Source organism: Stegodyphus dumicola, chromosome 4, assembly GCF_044657685.1.
Source record: "Stegodyphus dumicola isolate Sdum_Otavi_A_Nest chromosome 4, ASM4465768v1".
Lineage (NCBI taxonomy): Eukaryota > Metazoa > Arthropoda > Arachnida > Araneae > Eresidae > Stegodyphus > Stegodyphus dumicola.
The window spans coordinates 209,996,637-210,019,308 of NC_140771.1; the positions used below are offsets into that span (position 1 = coordinate 209,996,637).

Consider the following 22,672-nt stretch of genomic DNA (forward strand, 5'->3'; position numbering starts at 1 on the left):
AACTTTCTGCGGCGTTGGGCTCCTGCATTATCATACGCGTATATCGTGGCTTTTTAATGGCACATTATTTTGTATTATATCAACCTGTCACCATACCAAATGTCATTAAAATTTCTTCAGCAGTTCTGGAGATAATCAACCAAATGTGAAAATTCTGTTAGTTTTGAACATGTTTGTAGTTGGCTATTCTAGAATGTAGTATTTAATGTTGTTCTATTTAATTTTAAAATAACTAGGTCAAGTTATTGTAGGAATGTCGATCACCTATGGTTTCTTTAGTACTTATTTATTTACTTTTCATTGTTGCTTTTTCGCTAAAGGTGCCTTGTAGTCTATCATTGGTTTTCAAGTAGTGCTGCAACAGGATATGGTTTTATGTTTCATTTGTTTGTAAGCGAAATTTTATGTAGGACTTGTTTTATGATTCTTTCTTGATCATGTGCCTTCCTAGATAATGTATGAAGTAATGATATGTAAGAGTGTTTAGCACTAAGGACACGGTTTCAGAGCATATCACGAACATCTGACTTTCATTTAGCAAAAGCTGACTTTAAATGTTGACTGATGCTAAGTATAAATCTAAATTTATTTTAACTTCTTTTGCATACAAACTTTTTTAATTAAAGAAAGAATTATAATATCATCAGATATTCTATTCACTAGTATTTTGTTCTTTTGTTTCAAAATGCATTAATCATCGAAAAACTCAGTCACTTCATTTTGATTACGTAATATTGCAAATAAGATACCAGCTTCTGATGATCGGATGCTACTACACGGATTTAACATTTCTTTCAACAAAATTCGAAAATTTTTATCTATTGTTGTCAAAAATGCCTCCTGTTTCGAGCATTAATTTACTTGAAAATCTGTCGGAAGCTGCTACCTTGTTCATAATTATTTAATTATGTTTAAGCCATCGAATTTTACCTCGATGTCTAAAGAAAGGAACGCCTTCGTAAAGAACGCTTTTAGGGAAACTGATTCGTATTCACATTACGCGCGGAAAAACCCAGAAAATCTATTTGCAGCTGGAATTCGAAACCGAGTTGAACTAACAATATTTACTGTCTTATTCAGTGCATTAATAATGGGCAGTTTCTATGATAGCGAGTTTTCTGTTTTTCGTAAATAAAATTATTAAGATAATAAAACCTTTGCAGATCAATGTTTATGGAGCGCTTTACAAGCTTCTGCAAAACTGAGCGTAATATAAGCTTCTTAGGAAATTACATTACTAATTTTCATATTAAAATGCTTTGATTTAGAATTGGTTAGGCTTCTTCGCTTCTTCATACTGAAAAGTCGCGAATCAGAAGTGGTTTCCGAGTTCAAGTGATTATTTTGCATTTGATTTACAAATGCTTGGGATGTAGCATAAAGCCAAAATTTGAGCAGTTTCTAGAAAATACTACAAGGATTTTTTTTCTCTAAGATCATAAGCTTCAAATACTATTTGTAAACACTGTAATTATAAAAATATATTTTTTACCTTTTATCTCGGAGGGCTTAAATTGCAATGTATTTCCAGAAAAGATTCAGGAAGCTCTGAATCCCTGAACACCTCCAAATCGCATTCGTAAATGCTAGTTTTATTAGAATCCTACCAGACATATCGAAACCCTTCCTCATCGGAACCATTTATTTTTATTCCTCTTTAGACGAGATCTCTTATTCGGAAATAAACAAGAAAAAAAAAACAGCACGGGTTTGGGAAAACAAACTTTGTTTTTATTTCTAATGCTGTTTTATGATTTTTTTATTTGAAAATTCAATCTTCATTCTCATGGAATGTTTGCGCGACGATTTGAAAAATTTAAGCTCCTCCAGGCGATTTGTCTTTTCCTGTACTTTCAATGAAAATCAATTTTTTTTATCCTCCTCTCTCTCTCTCTTTTCTGTTGTGTAGTAGAGTTGTTTTGTCCTCTTGGGTTGATCATGATATATCGAAAAAATATCCTGCATTATTATATTTCGTTGCTTTCACCTTTTCACCACGAGGAGAATTTCTTTTATTCGTAGTGTTCTAAAGCTTTGTTGTTTCCTTAAGACATTTTTATTGAGAGGCTGTCTGTTTGGGGAGAGATTTTCGAGATTTCTATTTAAAATCCTTTCAGAAATTAACCTCGCGATGATGTATCTATGTTGCTAAAAGAAACGTGAAATCTCATCAACTTAAGAATTTCTGGAAAATGCGTTAAATAGATAGCTGTATTTTTTCTTTTTGGCAAGATTGAACTTTGCTCTCATTTTATTTAAGCACCTTTTTCAAGTAGAGAATTGAATTGTTTTAATCAGTAAATAAAAGCAAAAGTAGAAAATGTATTAGTTGGTACTTGTGTATTATACCATTGACCATGAAAGTTAAATACCATCGAACCGTGAAAGCTTTTTCAGTTTAAATACCCACCTAAAAATCATACTCGTTTTCATACTTCAGCCTAATCCTTACAAAGTATTTTAAAATAATATATTATGAAGTCGTGGCATAAAAGATTATGTTAAAGAACCCTATATTATTTTAGTCTAAAAGTATTTTTCCCGCCTTCCTAGCGTGCCATCGTGATGTAATGGTTCTGCACGCTGAGCCGATGTTCCAGAGGTCTGTGGTTCGATTCCCGGCGAAAGCGTTTGCTCATTTTTCATCTTCCTTGCTTTTAAAAAAATCCTAATGTTTCTACAAGTCATATCTCGAGTATTTTCACTATTTTGGGGGAAAATCCCTTAGTCGCATCAAATTAAATATGTGAAGCCATACATTTTACATGAAAACACATTTTTCTATGTAAAGCACCTTTCAAAAATACAGGATCATCATATATGAAATCAACTTTATACGGGCATTATATGCTACAATTTTTATTTTACTTTTAAGTTTATGTAATCGATTTATTTTTAAACATTATGTTCTCACAGTTGATAATTATTCAAAAAGAATTGAGCTATTTTATCCCAAGTTTGAAATTATTTACATGATGTGCTATCCATGTAAGGAAATTTATAATGAATATTCCTGAAATAAAATGAGGATAACTTTTATACTTTATTACACATTTTCATGGAAATTTGCACTATATTATTCCCCTGATATATATATAATTGTTTTTATGCTTAAATTACTAGTTACGTTTTCAAAATCCACAAAATTAAGGTGAATATGACGCATATTCATTTTCGTTATGATTTGAAAGATGCCAAGTTGTTTACTATAAAACATTTAATTAGTAGTGCAGCACACATTTTATTTTACATGCAGGCTATTTTTTTAAACAATTAGCATTCAGTAGTAATTACAAACATAAATGTGTAAAATTAAATAGGTATATAAGGTTATTATTTAAATTGACCAGTTTTTATGGTTTTGGTCTTCACTATAACTTCCCTTTTCCGTATTCATCACCCAAATGAGTTAGCCAGTATTTAAATTGCGTTTATTGTTTTGTTTCGTTTTAAGGCAGAGTCTTTTTCTCCCTTCGCATGCATGCTAGGTGTAAAATGCTTGTCAATTCTGATAGTTATAGTTATTCGGCTTTGCTTTCTATCGCTGACGGCACTTTGGTTTTGATACTCGGGAAGAATTATTGAGGCAGCTTATTGTAATACTTCATTGTTAAGTCATTGACTGTATTCCACGTTTAACTCAAATTTTTCTGTTTAGTTACATCACCACGAGCTGTGGCTGATACTGTTGCACAAGAGAGTGCGTTTATGTTCTAAATTCTGTTTAGATAAAAGGTTATTTAAATCTTCCCACGATTTTGTAATTACTTTAGGCATACCGATAATTCACTGTACATCTGTTAAGGCCTATTGGACAAATTAACATTACCAAATCAAGTAAAAATCTTACAAGCTGCGTAATTTGAAGTTCTCTTAAGATGAGATATTACATTATTGCATTTTTTATTGGACTGAATTCCAATTCAAACTATCAGTTTCTCAATGTATCTGTCTCTTCTTAATGTAAAAGTAGAGCTAACTGTAATAGAGAAAAAGGTAGCCATTCAGCATTTCGACCAAGCCGGTCTGAAATAAGGATCCAACCGCACTTTCTTCTTCTCTTTTCTTTCTTAACGGAAAAAATCCAGAGGATAGTAAAGGAATAAATTAAGGATAAGATGTGATAGCTTAATAAGCTCAGCAATGATTGCTTGTCAAAAACTTGGGCAAAGAAGATTACGCAGTGTACAGGAATAATTTCTAAACACAATCTCATATTGTAAGGTAATCTCTCGTTGAGATTATAAATAGCATATGAATCTTGAATCCTTTCGTGTTTCAAAGAGAATAAATTACGAAATTTATGATGATAGCTTTAGAGTCCATATGTTCGGATTACTTTAATGTTCGTAGTCATTGATTAATGTGATAACAACCAATTAATTCGATATAAACGTACTTTCTTTTAACTTTCTCAATCTTTTCACATATTGTTCTTTTACATCAGTTTCAACTTCATTTTAACTTGAGAGTTTAAAAAAAAAATGAAAATGTGTGTAAAACTTTCTTTCTACTATATGCTTAACGATCTCGAAATCAAAAGCGAACAAATTTAATTTTCTAACACATCACTGCAATGAAAAAGATAGCGATTGCATTTTGTTTGCTTTCTTGATATGTGCGTGTCTACGCATATATTTATACGCTTTAGGTTTTATACGCTTTAGGTTATACGCTTTAGTTTAGGTCATACGCTTTAGGTTAAATTTGGAACAAGAATCATAAAAAAAAAAAAAAAAAAAAAAAAAAAAAATTTAGAGAACCCTTCCATGGTATTCGAAATCCTGGATGGACATGGAAAAGGACCCAGCAAAGACTTCGCGGAGAGAAAGATGCTAGATATTACCGTACAAAACTTCGGGGATGAAGGAAAAAGCAAGGAGAATATATTTCGCTTTTAAAATATTGTGGTAGAAAATAAAGTGGTTCAAAATTTACCATATTTTGAAACATTCTGTACAAAATATCGTGATAAAAGATAAAATACCTGCAAATCATTGCATGATAATAATATGGCAAACAATTTTTAAAACTGAAAATTTTAGATGTACGTTTGCATAAAGGTCTGTGAGAACAAGAAGAAATGAAGAATATTTTTGCTTCTGTGATTACTAATACACTTTTATAAAAGAGATGAATTTAAAAAATGACTTCAAGTAGTTAGTTATACACGTTTAAAATTATATTAATTGTCACTCGTACCATTCATTTCTACCTATTTTCAGATTTTAAAATCTTAAATTTCCTTCTCGTTTTTTCAGTGAAAGTTATCTTCTCCCTTCTTCCAGCATGCATTCATAGTGTAATTAGAAGCATACCCCACGTGTATTCAAGACGTCCAAGTTCGAATCCCGGCGAGGGAAATCCGCATTTTTCGCGTTTCCTGCTTCAAAAATGAACCTAATGACTCAACAGTGGCGCCCGAACTAAAAGGTGGTAAACAATAATTCGTCACCACCAGGTTTTGACGGCTGGGTCTCCTAATCTCCGCTTGCCATTTCAAATAGGGAGTACATAAGGTATTTTCTCCCTCCTTCCAGCAAGTCTTCGTGGTGTAACGGTAGCTCACTCGACTGGTATTCTCGAGGTTCCGGCAAGGACATTGCTCATTTTTATGTCTACTACTTCACATAAAACCCTAATAACGCTACAATTTATTAATTAAAATAAAAATATAAAATATAGAGATAAAAATATTCCTCATTCTTCGTGCGCTTACGTAAACTACGTTATCATTATGTGAACATGCATTTAAAACATTTAAAGTCTATAAACACACGTATGCAGTGATGTGCAGGTATTTTTTTACCAAGATATTTTGTACGACGCTGTTTTAAAATTGCTGACTTTTGGGGCCACAATATTTTAAAACTGAGGTATTTTCTCTTTTCTTTCTCTTCTCTCACGATGATTTGTATGACAGTGTTTCCTCCGCGACTTTCTCGTCCGCTTATGTGTTCGTTTATAACCGCTAGCCAAAGGTGCTCTCCAGTTATAACACGAAGGCACGCTGTAAGAAGGATAGACTTTCTTACAAACTTTCCCACTTATTGGACGACAGCGGAGGAGGAGGGGATTTAATCGCAAAATCCAGATGTGACGAATTATCGCCCACCGCATTTTAGAACGGGCTCCACTTGCACAGTCATATAAGCAGGCAATATAAAAATTCAGCATTGCTCTCCACGGAACTGAAACTCCAGACCTACCAACTGCCAGCCAGATGTGCTTCAGATTACACCGAATATATGCGGTAAGGTGTGAGAAAGTGACTTACGGTTTTCTCTACTAGAGAAAAACGTTTCTTTTTTCTTACGTTTTTCTCTCTAGGAAGAAAAGGACAGAGTAGTTAAATTCAGGTGGTGATGAATTTTCGTTTTCTACAATTTAGTTCTGACTCCGCTCGTAGAGTCATTAAGATTTTTTGGAACAAGAAATGTGAAAAACAAGCAATGACTGTCCCGAACTGGAATTTCGAACCTGCCAACTGTTAACCAGACGTACCTTCCAATTGCATTGCGAAGGAACGTGGTGATCAAGGAGAAAATTTTTTACAAGTGGACTGAGATTCTTAGTTAGTACTGAAACTGAGAGGACTCAGAAGTTACTTAGCCATCTTAGACGCAAACTAATTCTCTCTCAGTGAATAAACGCAGTAATAAAAAGGAAACTATATCGAACATTTGTTGCATTAAAGTAATTTTTGATTCAACTAATCAGAAATATTTCTTTTCTGTTATTATAATTTTGGAAATATATCACACTTTTCATTAAATCGTATTATTTCCTATTTTCAGATCCAGCAAATATCTGCTTAATACAGCATTAAATGTAAAATGCGAAGCGTTATTCTTCGTAGTATTTTGCGGTATGCAGTTTAACAAATAAAAATTCTTCCACTACGATGCGATAAAAATAGATTTGAACATCTGTTAAAATCTACGAGAAGTACTTGCATTTTATCAAGCCTTCAGTTGTTTTCAAAACTTCGAATTTGAAACATTACCATCTTTTTAAAATAAATCCTTAGATGTGAATTTACCACTTCTTCTTTACTTTTCTGTTAATGCACAATCGATTCCCTCCTATTGTATTTTTGCTGTCCACTTTCCCACTCAAACATTTTCTCATTTATTTTTTTCGTATTTTCAGCTCAATTATTGCCCATTAAACCGCTCATTGATGCTTAATGATCTCTTGTTAAATATAAGAATTTTCTTGCTGACGTAAGCTACACATTTCTGAAGCTGTACTTTCATGTTTTGCAGATGGCAGCAGGTCGAACGGCGTCGGAAGCAGCGCACTCAAGCGGAGTATCCTCTCGCAGCTGACGTCACAAGACAAAGGGGTGCCGCTGGCGGGAGTCCCCTCTCCTCCTAATCTCTCGTACCCCCAAGCGACATCCTTCGATTACAGACTGGAAAAATTGCTCGAAGAGGTGAATGTTAATCAGTTTCATTGTTATGATGTTATTTTTTATCGGAAGCTGTAGAGGACTTAAAAATTGCTCAATCCATACTTTTCAGTAATCAGTGATATAACTTGGGACAGTTTAAATCCTTACTTTCTTCCGTTAATTTCTAAAAATAATTCTGCGGTTCTTATATTTCTCAATATTTATGCGGCATAAAATGATGTAGCTTGCGCATTCACGGAATTATATCCACTATTTAAAGTATTCGAAAGATCTGTTTAAAAATTTAAGAAATAACGGTTTATTATCTATAAAATACAGATGGAGCGAGAATGGATTATAAGACGATGAAATAAAGGAGCACGAAATAATGTTTCCTCAATATTTCTTGGTAGCTGCACTGTGCAGATATAGTTGCATAATGTACAAAATGCAGTTGCGCGATTCAAAAATATGCTTCTGCCACGCGTTATTATGAAAATGCGTTTTACATTAATACTTTATAGTTCACTGAATGCGTGAAAAGTAAAATCGTTTATATAACTTCAAAAAATCTGATGTGTGCACCACATGACTTCCTTGTACGGAATATTAAATTATACGCATTTTTTCTTGCATTTCGTTTAAACTTATTGGATTGAATTAAACCTATTTCGCCGACAGCGCATAAACCACAATAGAATAAATGCATTCATTAAAATTCACTCTATTTGTTTACCATAGCGACACTCTGGCACTAGGTTCACTTAACAGTATTATATTTTGTTCATATTATAACTCGGAACGCACAAAATTTATATCATTTAAAGAGTTATCTAATCGTTGCCACATGTTCTATTCAAATACTATAACAAAGCTAGAACGATGTATAAAAGAAATTAAGCAAACAAAACAAAAAAGAAACAGTTTTCACACACAATTTAGTATTTCTCATTCAATTAATTCAGTTCTCACTTCGCGACAAGGCAAAAATACATAGAAACCCAAAATATCTGTATTAAAAATTACGAAGTAAATCTTAAACACTTATTTCCTCGAAAAATTCCAGAAAGGATTAAGCATGATTTAATTCGCAATAATAAATGAAGGCGTTATCTTTGTTGTTGCGAAGCTACGTTTCTCTAGATTGGCAACAAAACCACTACTCTGCTGTTTCAAATGTAAACAAGCAATGGCAGCCATCAAGAAAATTATTAGGCTTAGCGGCACAATATTGCATTTTAATTCAAACGCAACTCTCTGTACAACAAAATAATAAATAAAATATTCGTACTGCACTAGTACTGATTCAGATTTTCTTTTTAGGGTCTCATTCCTTAAATGGACACAAGGCAAAATCAGTCCTTCGAAAATTCCTTTGTTTCCAGCTCGTCTGAACGGTATTCGAGATCCCAACAACAACCTTAGAGCATAAAGTCTTTACAAAACCGAATAGTTGGACCAAAATTCAAACGAATCACGTGCCTTTGTTTCAAGAAATGCCTCCTTTAGAATATACTTGCGAAAGAATCGTTCAAAACACCGGTGAAATCTCAACATGAAATAGTCACATGTAAATCTTCTAAGAACTCTTTCTATATGTATGGTAATAGACGGAGGAGAATTGGTTGGAGAAAAAGAGGGGGTAGAGATTTTCGATATCTCCCGTTATTCCAAGTTGTCATGATTGGGAGCAGTTATTCTAGCTTTTCCTCACTTCCCAATCATTCTCGAAACCGCTGTGAAAGATGGAGAGATGGTCGCCTGGGGCCAAACGGGAAACGTCGGATAAATTTTCGCAAAAATTCCAAGTTACCCAGAGGGCAGGGGGGAGCGAGTAAACCGGTGAAGGCGGGAGTGAACTTCATTATCTCATCTGTTTCTTTTCCCGAATTTTTAACCTTACGGGAGACTGCTTTTGTTTCTTTGTGGATAAAGTGAAACGAAAAGGTCGCCTAAATTGGCATATTTGAAATAGGAAGAGGCAGTTTTATTTTTCTTACGTCATCATGGAAGAGCCTTCATTTATGGAAATATGTGGAAATGGTAAGCGTATGTGCATGAGTATTTGTCTCTGACGTTAAAAATCTCTTTAAATGAGTTTTCCCAAATTTCGGAGCCCTTGCGTTATATTAAACTTTATAATCCGCCTAATCTGGTAAATATTTTGCTGTGAACAAGACATTAAGACGTCGAACTTACCTTGCACATGGCCTGGCAGTCACACTCTAGACTACTACCATCCAGTATGACGAAAGATCCTGAGTTTTACCTTTCAAATGATGACGAGTGTTTTAAATGAAGTAAAAACATCTTTTAATATTTGTAATTTTTATTTTATTTCAGAAATGTGTAATTCATGTCGTTTAAAATATGTTACTACATAGCGCATTCATTTGATAACTGCAGATTTTTGCAATATTACTGTAATTAACGATTGTATGACTATTTAAAAGCTTACTAATCTCAAAATTGCAAAAAAATGTGATATTATTGAGTCTGTAAGAATAAAAGGAAAAACTAGTCTAGTCAGAGAAACTACTGTGTAATTCATTCCACCTTCAGAATTGCTTTATTTCTTGAAAATTGACTTAGACAGTGTCATTGTCTTGTTAATTCGAACGTTTCTAGTTTGTTTTGTCAACTGATCTGCCCCTTCATTTCCTAGGCTGACAGTGTGGCCGCGTACATCAAACAAAATAATATCAATACCTACAGGTGACAATTAATTTATTTCAGAACAAGATATTCATAAGAGAATATAAGGACGAAAAAGAATCAGTGAAAATAAGAAAGTTACAACTTAACAATGATTAGAAATCCTCAAAATGGATCACTAATACAGAGTAATTTAAAACCATTACCGTTGCCATTAAATTCACGCTATAAATGGAAAAGTAACCTATTAAAATTTTTAAGTTATCCCGAAAAAGATTCAATACGAAAAACATATATAAATACTTTAAACGCGTTAAAAATAATTGCTTTTTTTATTAGCTTCACCTGAACTATAAAAAATACTGTTTTCTTTCTAAAGAAGATCGCAGAATGTTTTGAAAAAAGTTATTAGATTAGAAAATATTGGACAGCATTTAGCTGAAATGTCGTAAGCATGGCCTGGAATTCATTAGAGATATATTTCGAATTCAATTAATTTAGTTTTCACTTCTCGGCAAAAGAAAAAATAATAATAATTTAAAATAGCTCCATTAAAAATTATAAAATACAGAAAAATATAAAGCAACAAACACAGTTAAAACAAGTAAAAAAGCAATTAGAGCTTTTAATTCAAAAACAAGTAATTCATCCTGCGGGTAAGACGGCAAATTTTTCGGTGCACAAAACTGAAAGTTTACTTTTGGTTCCACTCGGCAAATGTCTTTGAAGTTGGTACAAAAACTGACTTAATTCACTATTCCACTAAGAATTTCGAATGTAAACAAACAGTGGATTCTTTAGGCTTAGTACCACTTAAACAACTTTTAAATTGTTGGTAATTCTACAACTATTAGTCGCAAATTAACTAAAGGCAAAAAACCTTAAAGGAAGCATATAAGCATAATTCAATCCCTATTAAAGCAAAAAATGCACAATTTACGAACATATTAGAATAAAAAAAACTAAGCTCACCGAGCCAGGTAACAGAGTGGGAATATATATGTATACTTATAAAAGATTGGTGCCGCCGATTACAATTAAAAAATGAGGTGCACAATTACATGTTATAGGAGTCGTATATGTAAAATTTTAACGCTCTACGGTTACTCGTTCTTGAGTTACGCGAGATACATACATGTGTACGTACAGACGTCAAGGAAATGATCCCTTCTGAATTCATTTTGAAATCTTTTTTGGCAGAAACAATCTTTATTCTGTCCGCAAGTACAGATGTCACGAAAAGCATCGTTCAAATGGTTTCGAGAGAGGTTAAAAGGGATATTTTCATTGAAATATGATACCCGAAATTTTTCGTGATTAGAATACACTCTTTACTTCGTACAAGGAAGTAAACATATATCTCCTTGTTAAAATCCTGTTAAGTTTCGGTCGCACGAAAATTTTATTTACAGCACTGGATACTAATAAGCAGGGATTTACATAGCTAAGATACAAATTTGCCATCATAATTGAAGATAAAATTTACGTTTCTTTGAGTTCAAAACTAGGAAATTTTGTCAGCAGCTAAATACAGTTAAAGAATTGCTACATGACGGCTTTTCAAGAATATTTGCAAACATTTATTGAGTATATTTAGGTCAAAGAACTGCAAAATAATAATGGATAAATGTTTGAATCCATGCCGATCTTTAAAACATGACTCTTTATATTCACACCTCTGAAACATTAAAGTTTGCAATTCAGTCTTTTAAGGCTTCGTTATTTGATTCACGCCTACATTTCTTCTTTGGCAGTGTAAAAGAAATAAATTGGTAAACATAATGAACTCTTTTTATCAAAAATTTTCTTTTGCTGATAAATGTTGTCCAAACCGTTGGATATCCAGTACTTTTGTTGACTTCTTCAAAAATGTTAAGAATTAAACCGAGTTACTGATAGCCAATAAAAAATATCATAGCGTAAAAATGCTTTTTTAAGGCTAGATGACCAAAAAGTATTAGAAAAAATGCAAAAAGAAGCGTCAGAAATGTAAAGAATTCTGATGTTACAACTTGACACCTAAAAACATTTTATTCCAATAAGCTTGCTGCTAATTCAAATGAAAGCGTTGGCAACTCTCTAGCGTTTCCTAAGACGAAAAGGGAAGAGGGTGAGATTGAAACGGTACATCATTACAAACCACGATTGTAAATATACGCATTCTGAACTCATGCAAATTTGTATAACAGCAAGATAAGTGAGGAAACTGCAATTTTGACATTGAAAAATTCCTAAAAGACACTTGAAAATGTAGAATATACTATGTCTGAAAAGGTTAAAAAAACCTACTCTGGTTGCAAATCTTTTCCAAGTAAGTTTTTTCTTCCTAGGAGGTAATGTATCTAGTGATTGCACTTAATAAATTCTTGGTTTATTTCAGTAATAGTTTACGAGTAGCGGAAAACTTAACTTTCAAATTAACGGGCTTCTTAACTGCAAATCAGCTGTCGGTTCCGATTAAGATTGTGAATGAAAGGGCTTTTCTGTATTTAATTCTTTACACGAGAAAGCTTTTACTTTATATAGTCGACTTACCTTTCAGTCGTTCCGATTTATGTTTCCCTAGTCTCAAGGGTAGCATTGTTCATCGCAATGATCTTTTATGTAATTGTTGTCGCGAATTTAGTGCACCTTTTTAAATGTTATATTTCGTATATAGCTGCATTCTCAGACATTTAACCTTGTTACGAGCGATGTATTAAATTCAAAAGTAAACGTGAATTATTTCAAAAGAATCCGTGGGTGTATTTCCAAGACTAACAATTCTTTGAAATTTAATAGTCTCCATTTGGTTAAGTTCTTGCGATTTCTAATACTATAAGTAACCAAACTGCTCGTTTTTAGTGAATATGTGTCATCTTTTCTGTGAAATATATCTACCAAAGAATGGCGTGTATTTATGGATGAGAGAATTAATATAAGTAATTTAACACAGGAATGCATAACTAATGATTCAAAATTGAACAAACGGTATAAAAAAAGACAGTTTAAAGCAGTTCATAAAGCACTTTCTTGCAATAACTTTACTTAACATGTTGTTATTAATATAATATAATATAATATGCATTAAGCTAAAAAGCGATATTATCATCTTTAACAATACTCAGATATGCTTGGACTTGCGATTAATACTGATAACGCAGTAGTGATTCTGAAATCAATATTCGCAAAATAACTTTTTGTGTAACAAATTTTAATGGTTCACCTGTAGAGATATTAGAAATTTTTGGAAACAGGAGACTTGAAAAATCAGCAACGCCTTCAACGAGAATCGAACCGCGGACTTCTGGAATACGCGCTCAGCGTGCAGACCACCACACCACGAAGGCACGCCAAGAAGGCGGGAGAAATAAATACCTTATACACCTTTTATTAGTGTACGATTTTTACTTTTACAATGGCACTAACAACTTTATAACAGCAGATTCAATAAATTCAGTTTGAATTAGAAAACTGTTTATACACGTATTTTCGAAAATATTTTTCTATGTTTGCTCTGAAATAAAAATTTATTACTAATTTTATAATTCTTAATAACTTTTTAATTAGCTGTCTATTGCTAATGGAATACAGGATAGTTTTCTTAACGCCGTCCCCAAAATGTCAATCCCACTAAAATTGAGATATAACGTTAGCTCTCTATGACCTTCCTATGAAGAACAGGATGAGAAGGACTAGACAGGAACCAATTATATTGTTATTTTAGCAAATTGTCTTATATATTACTCTGATATTACATATACGTTATATACTTAATAGTTTCTTTATATACACCAAATAGCGACCTTAGGTTTAGAGACATAAACCACCATGGTCTTTTTTAATAATGATGTATTGAAAGCTGAAATCAAAAGAAATCTATAGGTAATTGTACCTATATGCAGTTATATGCAACTGCATAAGAGACTTATTTTTCATCATTAACTACCTGTTGCCATTTAAGGGAACTGGAATTGTATCTCAGCTTGACAAGTGCGTTGCTCATGAACTTACTGATGCTAATTGAAGAGAACGTATCAACATCTGCAATCTCTTCGTTCACATAAAGAAATTTCTCCTTTTTTGAACCGTTTGGTGACCGATGATACAAAATGACTAGCAGTTCAAAGCTTAGAAAATTTCATTGATGGTGAAATATACCATTTTTAAGAGATACTTGAAACGGATTTTTTCTCCAGTAAGGCGGCTGATGTCTCTAAGAATGGCAAGAAAAATCTATTATAGCACTGGAAAATGTTATTGATTCCGATGGGAATAAAAATGATTAAATTTATATCTAACTGATTTCTCATTTCTTCAAAATGTACTTCAAAACATGAGTCCTCCTACAAAAAACTTGATTCAAATTTTAAGTCCTCTCTCCTCTCGAAAACGTCTCTTAGACCTTTTGCTAACATTCTTACTATAACTATGCTATCTTACGTACTATGCAAACATTCTTACGTACACAATGGCAACATTTTGTCGGACTCTTCGTTATATACTTTGACACGTTGTGCGGTCGTAACATATTCGCTGTATTTAGCCATGTAATCTACTGCATTATCACTGTGGTATCATTTCTAGTCCATCTTCATCTTCGTTATCATCTTTTTTTACTTCTGCTGGTTGTCCATTGCATCAATAACATCTTGGCGTCATGCAATCCTAACTCTTTCATCGTTCGTTTCTTTCTTCATCGAAACTTCTGTGTTTTTGTATTTTGCTGGTTTATTTTTTTCCTTGAAAATAATTCCCGTCAAATTTCCCAGAAATAATTTCGACACGTTCTCGCGATTTTACCTCTTCCTCAGCATGAATTACTACTTTATGATATCAAAGATTATTATTTTCTAACTTGAATTTATGTCTAGTTTCATTCACAGTAGCACTTTTACAATAAGATTCCATTCATCTCACAAATCATGAATTTTTCATATTTTTTAAACAAATATTTAAATATGTTTTTGACGGACTATATGCAGATATACGGAAATTCAGCTAAACAGCATGACGCACTTAGCATAACCTACACGTTGAGCTGCCGTGTTTCCAAATTTATTTATGTTGATAGAATGAATCCTGGGTGAGAAAAGTAGATATAGTTATACTTTTAGAGCTTTTTTCTTAATTAAACTTGGCGATTGAAACTTATAAAGGAAATTTAGCAAATTAATGTACTTTAAAATTTATATCAGGTATAGTCTTACGGATGCTATCGCGTCTTTAAATAAGCAGCTTTAGTTCTCTTCTCTTCGCTCTTTTTTGCATTCTTTCAGAAGTGTGTGGCGAGAGGCAGGTGGGAGATCCCACGCTAAAACTACTCTTCGTGTCCATTTGAGGCCATTCTTCCGAAGGAAAGGAAGCCGATCATACCTATAAAAGAAACTTTTTCAAGTTTTAATATTGCATAAAAGGGCACATAAAATAATTAAATGCAATAATATAAGAAATTTTTAATATTTTTTTTCTTTTATTTTTCAGTGGCTTTCATGTGTCTCAGTCATTGAATTACAGATTCTTCTAACATCAAACACAATGATAGAAAATTGAGTTCTTAAATCAGATGCAGCTTCAAGATCGCTTCTATATATATACAAAAAATAACAAAAATTATAATTGTAAAATTTAATCTCCCGTTACTGAAACTCCATTCAGAACTCATCAGAGGAAATAAAGCCTCAGAAAAGTCGATTAATAAATATGTTTCGAAAACATGTTTCGTTCTCCTGGTTCGTTTGAGATCAAAAACTGAAAAAGGAAATCTAATCTCAAATGTACCAGAATTTTCCCTACATGCTTTCGAAACACTTGGAAAAAAGGGGAAAAAACATAACATTGTGCCAAACTGACTACTCAAAAAACCATAAAATTTAACTTTGTGCAAAGTGAGCATTCAAAAAAAAAATGGTCTAAAACCATTATATGCAAAATCGAAATTCAGAAGCAATTACAAATAAAGATCAAAACAAATATGCATTAAATCAAGCATATTGTGCACGGTTACAATTATTAATATTGTTGAGGACTGGCCTTGCTTTGATTCCAATTTAATATATTTGGGATGCAATTATAAAAGATAAGCCTATCATAAATTCGTTACCGCAAAAGGCAGCAAAATGTGAGCAACTCGTTTTGATAACTTCTGGTACTTTTTTGACATTGTAAAGACCTTATTTTATTCTAACCAGTTATTTTTAGTTTAAAGAACCTTTCCTTTCCCTTCTGATTTCAATTTCCTGCCAGAATGTAAATTTAATGACGTGTATTCAAATCTAAGTGAGTTGAAAACAGCACTTAAACACAAGTTTTAAGAGTTTGCAGTAGTAGAGTTAGTTCTGAGTTTACGCCGTGTGGTTGAATTTTCAAGCTTGTATTGCATAGTTGGTACTAATCATTTCCTTAGATTGTATCGATAGTCTAGACTTGGCTGTGCCGTATGCATGCAATTAGCGGTTTATATAAAGAAGGAGCCAGTCGTGTGGCCAATAATACTTTATTGTGATTGTACATCTTATTTTTAAGTAACTTAACCACAAGTAGTGATTAAATTGTGAGAATCGAGTGAGTGCGTTTGTTCAGTTTAGTTAAAATAAAAACGTTATTATAACCTTCTTCTACAGTTATCTATTACTTCAAGACCCAGCGAGATTTCGCTACCTAGTCTTTCAGTAGGGTCTTACCAGTTGATGATCCCGAAACACACTAGAAGACTCAACAGTAACAACAGTAACAGTAACAAAATTCGTTCAACGGTAACTCTTTAAATCTTTTTACGCCAGAATCAGTTGTCAAATAAATTGATTTTTCGAAATCAGCAGCGTTGATATCTGTCAGCTTAATTATAATCGTGAAATGATTTTCGGATTTAAGAATTGTCTTTGTGACACAGTAGAAAATATTGGCCAAGTAAAGCTTGGCCAATATTGCAAGTCATGCAAATGTTGTAATATTTCATTATGAACTTTCGTGACTGTTTTTAAACTTTCTTCATTTAAAAAGTTGTCTAAATATTTATTCTATTCTACTTCAGAAATAAAGAATATCAAATTTCGTTTGAAGGAAACTTTTTTGAAACGCTATTTTATCCATTACATTAAATAGGAAATGTTTCTTCCTTGTAATTCTTTGTTTTTCGTGGAACACAGGAACGTTGCACTAGGCATTAATAAATTAAACACAAACAGTTGTTCTCATCTTTCCACGCAAAATTCATAGCGACATATCTAATAAGCAATATTTTTGACTGGTCACCTGAAACTTTCATAATGAATACCGTTTCACTTAATAAGCTGAAACCTCAGATCTCCAAAATCAACAAATTATGCTTGTAAGGTAACTAACTAACTATTTTCTAAATTATTGCCAAACAATTTACGATTGTAACAGACGTTTCATTCTTGAATATGTTTGTATTTATGGATTTAATTAAGTTATTGAATAAATATACTGTTATTAGTCCGTGATTTGCTGTACACCTAAGGCATTCAGAAAAATAGATAAGAAAACTTTTGCCTTCCAGACAGGTTTGATGTCTAGTTTTAACCACGCCAGGAAATATGTAACATGAGAAAGCAAAAAGGAAGCATCATGGTAGGAAAACCTCAAGTTTCATATTTATATCCTTATTTGATCCATTTTCTTTCGCTTAATTTATTTAAATGTCATAAAGTAATGAAACATTTAAAATGTCTAATTTTATGGAGAGCCCTTAGTCTTTAAAAAGCAGACTTAGTCGATTTTCAATCTAAATGTAAAGCTGATAAACTGTGGAAAAGCGTAGAGTGATCACGTATAAAAGTGATTATTTCACTACTTTTTATCGGACATCGAACGAATTACCAAGATACGACGGCAAATATTTTGCGTTAGTTAAGGCTTCGCATATGTTACCACGACCACACTAGACCTTCTCCGACCAGTTTGCGACGTCTTTGCTATGTCATGTGCTATTTGGGTATTTCTACACAAGAGGCTGATATTGGTCAGCATTAACTGCACCAACTTATGCTAAATCCTGGAGTGTTCATGCCATCTTTTATATTCTGCCGTCAAAGCTTGGCTTGAATGTTATTATGTAACTTTCCTTTACAGTCCTCTTCTTTTAAGTCTTTCAGAAAATTGTTATATTCAATACAAAACCGAAAACGTTTGTTTTGTATATCCATTATACTTATTAATTCATATTATTACAATACAATTTCTTTATTTTTAAAGTAATGTAAAATTTTCTTCACAGTAGGCTTATAGTAAAATAATACACAATGCAACATTGAAATAAACTTTGTTAGGAAGCTGGTATGTCCTGTATAAATGGATCAGCATAACTAGGTAATGATAGCTGTTGTGTTTTCACTCATTAAAGTATAATAAATACTTTACTAAATCGAATTTTTATTCTACCGTAAAGCACATTTTCTGTGTGCAGACCTCTCAGAGCCGAGTCATAACGGGGAAACTGCTTTTACAAAGTTGTTTCCTTTATGCTGAGAAAGCGTGTAACTTTAGTGCATACACAGGATCGGTACTTAAATAAAGACCGTAGCTATCTTTCCTAAAAAACTTAAACATAAATGAATATATGAAACCATCAGAATAATAGAAACAAAATTTAATACGCAGAGGAAGCAACCAGAGAGACCAACGGTCGAAGCAGTCGATTGAGGTCAAATCACGTGAGTCCCGTCATCAAATAGAAATGATCTAGAGATGGTTGGTTCTCAGGATGTTACAAATATATCGATAAAGAAAGTTGGATGTTATTGACTGATAAATAACTGGCGGGGTAATTTTACCGATGAAAGGCAATTATGCGCTTTATATTGTCTTTGGCCTCAAGTATTATTAATGTTGTTTACTTAGAACAAACATTGAGTTTCTGCTTTTTTCCTCCGTTACTTTAATCTTTCTGAATAGATGGTTTTGTATATTTTAATGGCTAACATCGATTGCGTTTTACGAAAACAAAGGTATTGCAGTTTCATTTCAGGGATCGCGAATTATTTGATGTTAAAGTATATTTCGATCAGCATATCTTTTTTAACATAAGCATAGTAGATTTTGTCTTTAAACGATTATTGAACTTAAGAACTCGAGGAATAATGCATAAAAATTCCTCAACTGACTTGCTGTGCCCTTAGGTTTAAGAAAAGTTTTTGTGATTAAATATTAACAAAAATGAAAAAGTTGGATGTTAATTATATAAGCAAAGCATTGAAGGATTATTGATTTAAACGCTTTGTTGAAGGATTTTTCTAAAACAGGAATCACCAACTATACGCCTGCGAGCACCAATGTGCCCGCTTACTATTTACGTACCCCCGCTGCTACAAATACATGACCACAATAAAAAAATTATTTAAGTTTCGCAATAAAACGTTATCTGATTTTTATAGTTAGTAATTGATTAGAGAAATATAATCACATGTGTTTAAAAATTATTTGTTCATAATTATTATATGTTTAACACTTTAAATGGACTTTCTACACACCCAGTTCATAGGTTCGATCCCCTGACTAGAACAATTCTGGTTTCATGGATTTGCCCCAGTTTGAACGTACGGTGCCGAACAGTTTGTCATTTCGTCTGAGTTAATTGTTAAAATTTTAAAAAATGCCCAATACACATGCATAAAAACTATTTTTAATCCCTTCCTGTACTACTGTATATCACTGTTCGTACATAGCTTCATGAGCAGTGCATAATTATGTATTCTTCATTTCCAGCTACAAAGGAGGAATCCCCATTTAGATTAGGTATTCCACTATATGCCTTGTGATATTTGTTCTTAGTTATATACTCATATATTTAGTGTAGGTGTCTTGAACTTTATTGTTAATGTGTTCAACTTCATTATTTTCGTATACTTTTTATTTTAAGGGGACTCATACACCTTAAAACCCATAAGATGTTCGAATAGGTGACTGTTGCAAGAATTGGGATAACTTATTTATTTTAAACGCAATTACTACCATTTTTTTTGACAGCTGACTACATAATATAGCTGCTTTCTGAAATAGTAATCAGAAAGTTTGTGTTGCCACAAATATTTTTATAATTTAATCCGCTTTGTGACAACACTTTCGTCATGTTTCCAACTTGCGCGCACAGTTTAAAACATTCTGTTTCATAATTTAATTCAATATTTAATATATAGCTTTTAAAATATTTGAAAACTACTGTGAACCTAAAATTCTAAAAATTTCATGTTAAATTTTTATTTTATTTTGAGTTTATAAAATGTATTTTATTAACAAAATTTTTAATGTTTCCGTCCATAAAATATTAAAATATTCATCAGATTGTTGGTTCAGTTAGAAAATAGTGCCCATATAAAGAATTCCATCAAATTTCAAGTATGTACCATTGGCCATTTTTAAAATATCGTGCGCGCAAGGTGGAAACATGTCGAAATATTTTGTCACAAAGAGGATTAAATTACAAAAATATTTGTGGCAACACAAAATTACTGGTTACTAGTTTACAAAGCAGCTATATTATGTAGTCAGCTGTAAAAAGTTGGAAGTAATTGCTTTTAAAATAAATAAAATATCCCAATTCTTGCAATAGTCACAAATTTGAAGATCATGAGGGGTTTAAGGTGTATGAGTCCCCTTAATCTCAACACGAGTGACTGAAGTAAAAAACATCTATAATTTTAATACAGAATTGAGAATAGTAGTTTCATCAATTACTATTCTTCTCAATTTCAGGTATTTGTTTGTTGTGCGGCAGTAGAATTGTAGTGCCGAAAAAAACGTAACGTTAAACGTCACTTTCAGACAATTCATACTCCTTTTACTAAGACCTCACCACTTAAATCTGAAGATTGCAGAATCTTCCTTGGTGGCGCTCACTCACTCACCCCGTTCCCTGGAATTTAAACCCGGGTCGAACCACCACTATTCAGCGACTTTACAGCTCAGCGGCTGGTGATGTGTTCTTTTTTGTTTCCCCTTCTTACCTCCAAAATATCACGCTTACTCCACATTTCAGGCCTTTCCCAAAGCCCGAAAAAATGTATATATATATATTTTTTCTTTTATACTCATATGAGTTATGATATAAATATATTGGAAATTCATGACATCAGCATGAATAGTCTAACAATTAAAGCAGCCAGTTTGGAAACTATTTTCTTTCACTGTTGGGCTGTTAAGTTCATTCAGTATTTATGCCGTCTGTTAACTGCACCGAGATATTCTCTTCTACAGAATAATGCCATAAATTTATTTAACACTTGCTGCACTAACCTGTTCATTTTACCAGATCATTGCTATTTCGTACAAACTTTAGGATGTTAATTTTGAAAAACAGCAGGGTAAGGATAGATATGGTCTATTATAAGGAAACTAGTGTAACTGATTTTAATTCGAACTGATATTTAATGAACAAAAACAAAACTGTGTTTGTAGTGTTGACAGAAAAGCTAATTATATAGTGTATTTCTCAATAGTTTGTTAAAACATCTGTTGAAAATACATCTCAGTGCATATTATAAATTATACAAACATTTTAAACTATCTTTGTGAAAGAGCCATTATGTTTGCAACTCAAAACTCATGCTACCTCTGATCGACAATGAGATTTCTCAGGTATTCATTGTAAAATTATGAGGATTCACCATATTCCGTTTTTCATGGTATAAGTGGTTAGTGTTAGATGTTTTCTAAAGTTAAAACATTAAATATTTCTAAAATAAGCACATAAAAGAATTTAATTAAAGAACATTCACAATCGCCAAGATCATTTCAAAACTAAGCATTCTTAACTAATGTCAGATCTAAGAAACTTAATTAATATTTTGTAAGTAAATAATATCAATGTTACTAAAGACTGAAACACAAAATCCGTCTTTTATAAGTTAATACCATCCGTTAGCGCGCCCAGCTACCACCGGAAGATCCGTGGCTTGAATCCCACGAGAGCAATGTTGATTTTTCATATTTCATGATTCCAAAAAACATAATAGTGTCTTCAAAGGCGGGCAAACCTTAATGTGATGAACGATAATTTGTTACTACTTGGATTTGGTTAAGTGGTTCTTGTGCCCCTCCACAGTTGTCCTTTAAATAGGGAAAAATATAAGAAATTATTGCAGTCTTCTGTGCGTGTTCTTATGGGGTAGTCAGTGGTCTTAGGCTGAGATTACAAGAAGGGGAATATGCGATCTGAAAGCAACTGACAGACCAGTCTTTTTTAAGAAATCAAAACTGTTTTTAACAGCGCAAATTTCTTTAATTAAATTTTTAATCTTATTTACTAAATGTTTGTCTAAACGTACATAAACAGTAACAATAATCAAACAAAGAAGAATCGAAATTTATATCTACTTCCTTTCTAAAATGTAACGGTTGGTATCTGCAAGAAATTTGTGTTAGTTCTCTATGTAATTCAAACGTACTGACAAGCGGTAGAGCTGTTTAAGTCGCTGAACCCTGGTTCTTCAACATGAGTTTGGTTCCAGGCGAACGGACTGGCTGTATGGATGTTTTCGTGGTTTTACCCATGTGTAATGTGAATACGAACCAGTTCCCATAGAAGGTTGTTTTTCTCAAATAGCTGAATAATTTTAATTTTGTGTAGTTAGACGCTAAAAGTGTTAAAATACCACAAAATTCGTTTCTAATACAGATAATGTT

The 22,672-nt window shown here is 32.6% G+C and overlaps 1 protein-coding gene across 3 annotated transcripts in view; it reads left to right on the forward strand.

The window, feature by feature from the left end:
• LOC118182699 (cadherin-like and PC-esterase domain-containing protein 1) overlaps positions 1–22,672 on the forward strand; it is a 522,776-nt gene that overhangs the window by 289,113 nt on the left and 210,991 nt on the right. For all 3 annotated transcript variants that reach the window (XM_085815937.1, XM_085815938.1, XM_085815939.1), the window contains one exon: positions 7,269–7,438. In XM_085815937.1, coding sequence (XP_085672063.1) covers positions 7,269–7,438 — 170 coding nt within the window. The remainder of the gene's footprint in view (positions 1–7,268; positions 7,439–22,672) is intronic.